This window comes from Myotis davidii, unplaced genomic scaffold, assembly GCF_000327345.1.
Source record: "Myotis davidii unplaced genomic scaffold, ASM32734v1 scaffold62, whole genome shotgun sequence".
In the NCBI taxonomy this organism is placed as follows: domain Eukaryota; kingdom Metazoa; phylum Chordata; class Mammalia; order Chiroptera; family Vespertilionidae; genus Myotis; species Myotis davidii.
Window position 1 is genome coordinate 2,428,117 of NW_006295180.1, and position 5,946 is coordinate 2,434,062.

Consider the following 5,946-nt stretch of genomic DNA (forward strand, 5'->3'; position numbering starts at 1 on the left):
CCTCGCCAACATCGCCGACGCCGACGCCGGGGCGCGGGACGCGCGTGGCCTGAGCTGCACCATGGCCCACGTCGCGCAGGACCGTCCGACCTCTGACCCGGAAGTAGCAGCCCGCAAGCCGAGCGTGACGCGAAGAGCAAGCGACAGTTTAGTCGCTCCCAGCACGTTCTGAAGCCCCACAGCGAGTGGAGGCGCATGCGCAGGCGGGGAAGGGCGTGGCCTAAGGAAAGCTGGGGGCGTTTCCTTCCGCTCCAGGCTGCGGGAGTCCCTCTTCCCTGCTGTCAGCGTGCCCGTGGGAGCCCGTGGGCGCGGGGCTGTTTGCAGGCCGGGCAGACGTGCTGCCTTCCTGGCTGGGGTGCTGACAGCAGGTCTGGCTGAGTCCCCGCCTCCTGGAAGCGGGCTGGCGCGGGTCACGCCATCAGGTGCGCAGGAGCTGGATTCACTTAATCCAGCGGTTCTCAACCTTCCTAATGCCACGACCCTTTCATACAGTTCCTCATGTTGTGGTGACCCCAACCATAAAATTATTTTCGTTGCTACTTCATAACTGTAATTTTGCTACTGTGATGAATCGTAATGTAAATATCTGATATGCAGGATGTATTTTCATTGTTACAAATTGAACATAAAGCAGTGATTAATCACAAAAACAATATGTAATTATATGTTTTCCGATGGTCTTAGGCGACCCCTGTGAAAGGGTCGTCTGATCCCCAAAGGGGTCGCGACCCACAGGTTGAGAACCACTGACAGTGTTTATAGATCTGACTCCCATCACTCCACACTCCCTGAGAAGTGGCGTCTCAAAGGGAAGGAATGCGCTATAGCTGCAGGACCTGCTGTCACCGAGAAGTTGACAGACACGGATTAAATCAATTCCCGGCACCAAATGTGCTGGGCGACTTTGGCCCCGTTTATCAGGCCACCCCGACCACCAGCTCCTCCACCAGTCTGTCCATGCCTCTGTTCTGTGTCCATCACTGACAACTTCCCAAACAGTGTATTACCTGACTCTGCCCCCCAGCCCCCATTTAAATATAAGCTCTGTGAGAGAGTAGGGAGCCCACCTAATTCCCTGGACCCCAGGACCTTGAACAATGGCCAGCCCATCCCAAATCCTGAATCCAGTGAAAGAATGCCACCCTGCACTCAGTGACTGCAACCCTAGTACTATTTCTGTGTCCTAAGTATATGCCATTTTTTGTAATATACATGGCTTTTCCTGACCTGTGTTATCTTCTCTCACCCATTATACAATACTAAGTGAGTCATCTATCATTCTCCCTTCACACTTGCCGTGCATTTGTACATGCTGTTCCCTTTATGACACACACTCCCCCATGTGGAACTATTTATACCTGAATACAGGCCAGGGCTGACATCCTTTAAAGGTCTTTCAAAGACCTTAACATCTACCCATCCCCACTCTGCCCATCTTTAACTACATTTTCCTCTGAATCTTGAACAAATTTCTATTGCTGCAGTTTCTACATTGTATAATAGTTTACATGACAGTTGTCCCAACATTCTGTCAAGTCCTTGAGGGCAAGGCCCACGTCTTACTAATATATTTCTAATGCCTATTATGTGGAAGACATTCAATAATACTAAATTGAATTGAATAATTTCTACCTCACTTTTTTTTTCAATTCTCCTTTCATTTTCTCTAATAAAACCAAAACGTGAACACAAATGATAAAACACACACACAAAGCTGCTGGTACCAAAGGCCCAATTTGAGAGGAGTTGCAAAGAACTGTTCTGAAATATCTGGGCCTTGGGCAGATAGAGATTAAAAATATAATCAGACTGAGACAGCATACTGATTTCCATCATTGCTAACACTAGGAAAATGTTTAAAGTAACGGAGAAGCCCAACAACAAACCTATTAAAAGAGAACAATGGTATTTTATGTGCAAAAATGACATTGTAAGTATCACAAGTCCCTTCAATATATATGCTTTGAGCCACTCGTGTGAAGTGAACCCTAAAGACTGGCCCTGAGGGGTTGTCGGGGCCAGCAGCTGCTGCTCGCACCCGGCTCCGGGTGCAGGCAGCGGGTGTGAGTGGTGGCTCTGGCAGCAGGTGTGAGACCGCGGCGCACAGGAGCGAAGAATTTTCAGTAACCATCAGAGGCTCGCCCCAATGACAACAACTGGCACCCTGCCTTGGTCTGGCAACCCCGCTCACCTGCTCCACCATCCCACCGTGGCCGATGCGCACCATGTTCCATGCTCTGCCACCTGCTGCAGAGGGCTGCCATGTTCTGCGTGCGCCCCCTGGTGGTCAGTGCATGTCATAGCGACCGGTTGTTCTGTTGTTCCATTGTTCTGCCATTTGGTCTATTTGCATATTAGGGTATTACATATATAGATGACTTGCAAATGCAGTACAAAGTTTTGTATGATGGTGTCTTGTCATCTATTTCCACAAAAGCCAAGGATATGACATTAAATCAATTCTTGTAAGGGGCTGAGGTGATGAGACTGTAATCACCCAGGGGGCCAGCTGATCCAAGGGCCATTGTTATGTATGACCTTCCTACACTGTTTACTAAAGGCCACTGCTCCCAATCAGGCTTCTGATGCTTGCCTGAGAGCAAGCAGGCATCCCACTGGCCCTAGGTACTATATAAGGTGTGGGGCTTGAGGTGAGAACTGTGTTCTTGCTAGTTTACTCTGAGGTAAAGTCCTATGGAAAACACTCCCTTCAGAATTCAGTGTCTGGGAAAGCTTGGCAGACCCTGAAGGGCCTATATGCTTCTGTGTTTATAATATCAAGAAATAGTCATCCATCACCTCTCCCTTTCCTCCTTGGCCGCTAAGAAGGCTAGTACTGCCCAGCCTGTGGCTTAGTTGGTTGTGCGTCATCTCATGCACCAGAAGGGCACAGGTTCCATTCTGGGTCAGGGAAAATGTCCCCGGGTAGGAGACATGCAGGAGGCAGCCAATTGATATTTCTATCTCTCTCCCTCTCCCTTCCCCTATCTGAAATCAATAAAAACATATGTTTTTTTAAAAAAGGCTATTACTACATTTTAGTCAGTTGTGAATACCTTTGGAATCTATATATTTGTGTCATTTTGGGGTGGGGGCCTCATCCTGATTTTCTACCTTGTTGCTACTTTTCCTTCTTGAGTTCTTGTTCTAAGCTATCCCACATATTTTGAGGTAAAGCAAACAGGGTAAACACGGAAAAGAAAAAATCCTCAATAAAGGTATCTCTCAGGGTCACATCTGTATACCATATATTACCTCCTGTAGAGAGTGATTTTATTTTACATCAAAATTTGTATAAAAATCAGAAATAGCAATGTTTTACCTTTCTACTTCTATCTTTGACAAATAGCAAAAATACGATTGGGATAATTACATTTTTAAGACAATCTAATTAGAATTTCCCCCCTCAATAATCAATCAAACACATCAGAGGATCAGAGGTATGTTATGTTTAAGTTCAAACCAAATAACATGCATTTACTTTACAGCTCTCTGACTTCTTGTACCTATATTTGCTACAGTTACCTCCAAGGCCCCTACCACTTATCAACAGGTTGGATCCCAGCCAGAAAATCAGAGACTATTTTTAGATCTTCCAATATTCAGCTCCCATCCACAAGACTGTGTGTCTTCTGTTTGTGGCCTGGTACTTAGATGTACTATAATCTCTTCCTTCCCAGGACAATTAAGAAACTGTCTCTGTTTCATGAGGAGCCAGGGCTTCAGGAAGGGTCCTACCACAGAGCCCCTGGAAATGAAACCTGAAACAGAAGGACAAACACAGCAGTTAGGAGCGAAACCAACATACTACTTCAGCAAGTCACACATTTCTTAATTTTACCCAGAGGAAAATCCAAATTCTCACAAATGTGGCAATATGAGCTGTTGTGCCCACTTCTTTCATCTAGTTTCTGACAATTCAAGATATAGACATTTCACCATGGGTTGGTCCTTGTGATCAAGAAAATTTAGGAAAGGAAATGCCTAGAATTTATGTGGTATAAATAAGAATTTTATTTTAAAGAGCAGGGGCAGATATGATTGTAAATTGTATTTCATGATTATATTGCCAAACTTATAAAAGGTTGTTTTTAGTTGATTTGAAAGAAAGAGAGAGAGAGAGAGGGGAGAAACATTGATTTGTTGTTCCACTTATTCATGCATTCATTGGTTGCTTCTTGTATGTGCCCTGACCAAAGATTGAACCCGAAACCTTGGTGAACTGGGATGACTTTCTAACCAACTGAGCTACAGGGCCAGGGCCATAACGAAAGTTTTAAGTTTTATGATATCTACATACTACATTAAAACAGCATTCATATGTACTAAGGACAAGAGAAAAATAACTTCATGCACCATACAGACCACAGGATTTTAGCTGTGCCAACAGCCTCTCAAATCATACCTTCCACAAAGAGCTCTGACTTGTAGTCAGAAAGGAGAAAAAAAGAAAAGAAAAAAGAAAAAGCAAAGAGGAGGAAGAAAAATCAATGATTTCTGCTTCCTTCAAGAGAAAATACTTATGGCAGAAAAATAGCAGGGTTTTGTAGTATATTATTAATAAGAAAACCAATTGAGCACAATTAAAAATGAAGACAGCATTTGCTTAATGTAATCCATCATATTACCAATTCTGATACAACACAAATCGTTAATGCCTTATCCCTTAAACACTGTTCACGTCACCAAGTGCCACTCATGGGCATCCCTGACCAGTGGCATTTCCACTCCTGCCACACTCAGCGCGCTGAACCCTGGCCACTAGAAAGCTCCTCCCCAGCACAGTGGTCATAGTCCCCTGAGGACTGTCCAAGAATTATGCAGCGGTTCTCAACCTGTGGGTCGCGAACAATGAAAATATATCCTGCATATCAGATATTTACATTACAATTCATAACAATAGCAAAATTACAGTTATGAAGTAGCAACGAAAATAATTTTACGGTTGGGGATCACCACAACATGAGGAACTGTATTGAAGGGTCGCGGCATTAGGAAGGTTGAGAACCACTGGATTATAGCCTCCAAGGCATGGAGAGCTTTCAGGGAATTTCCAGATCCTCAATCCGACATGGTCTCCTTCTTAAGAAAGTGACTCTCAAGTGCCCCTTTTCACTTCCCCCTCCCCCCACTTCACAAAGGCAAGCTGCACCCCTCACTCACCCCAAATCTTAGATGGTGCCTTAGCCCAGAGTGTGAAAACGTATCGGGTGCTAACTAAAGAGACATTTGAAATATTGGTGTAGATTAAAGAAAACAAAAGACTGGATATCACATCCTTATGCAAATAGGGCCTTTTCATCCTTGCTTTCAATAACATGGAAAGAGGGTCTGATAGAATTGTCAGTTAACAGACAATGAAATAAGATACTACTATGGCATTTTAGCATGTAACTTGGAAGGAGGTCCAAAGTCTGAGTGGCCATGCCATCTGAAATTCCTTTCATTTCGTGGTTTATGTAGCCCAGTTCTCCCAGTACATCCATCTATAAAAACCAAAAACTAAGAATTACAACTGACCTTGAAAAGGTAATACTGAGCTTGGCCAGTGAAAATCAGCCCTGCCATCCCACAGATGGGAATAAGAGACACAGATAAAGCCAGCTGAAGAGTGAGTAGGAAACATACTTTCCCAGGACAAGCTGCAAAGAATCTTAACAACTCCCTCCTTTGAGTAACTGCATACTTTTTTACTCACATCACATTTATCTACACTAATAAAAGAGAAAAATGGTAATTGGCGTACGACGCTACCCTTTTCATTGGCTAATCAGGGCTATATGCAAATTAACTGCCAACTCAGATGGCAGTTAACTGACAACAAAGATGGTGGTTAATTTGCATATGTAGGCACAATGCAGGGAGGCGAAAGGGAAAGCAGGAAGAAGCCCCCTGCTACTGACAGTGGGGGCTGGAACCCAGGGGGGAGCTAAGAGCTGGGGGGCA

At 44.5% G+C, this 5,946-nt stretch overlaps 2 protein-coding genes across 6 annotated transcripts in view; both read right to left on the minus strand.

Annotated features, from left to right (window-relative positions):
• Window positions 1-123, minus strand: part of NOL7 (nucleolar protein 7) — a 4,027-nt gene extending 3,904 nt beyond the window's left edge. Inside the window, exon 1 of the mRNA XM_015567795.1 lies at window positions 7-123. Within this exon, the coding sequence (XP_015423281.1) occupies window positions 7-63 (57 nt within the window). The 5' untranslated portion in view covers window positions 64-123. The remainder of the gene's footprint in view (window positions 1-6) is intronic.
• Window positions 124-3,242: 3,119 nt separating this feature from the next.
• The window catches only part of SIRT5 (sirtuin 5), a 37,131-nt gene continuing 34,427 nt past the window's right edge, over window positions 3,243-5,946 (minus strand). For 4 of the 5 annotated variants that reach the window (XM_015567807.1, XM_006769713.2, XM_006769714.2 and 1 more), the window contains one exon: window positions 3,598-3,761. In XM_015567807.1, the coding sequence (XP_015423293.1) occupies window positions 3,686-3,761 (76 nt within the window). In that variant the 3' untranslated portion in view covers window positions 3,598-3,685. Of the gene's footprint in view, window positions 3,762-5,946 lie in introns of all 5 variants that reach the window. The other variant, XM_015567808.1, reaches the window with a different exon arrangement.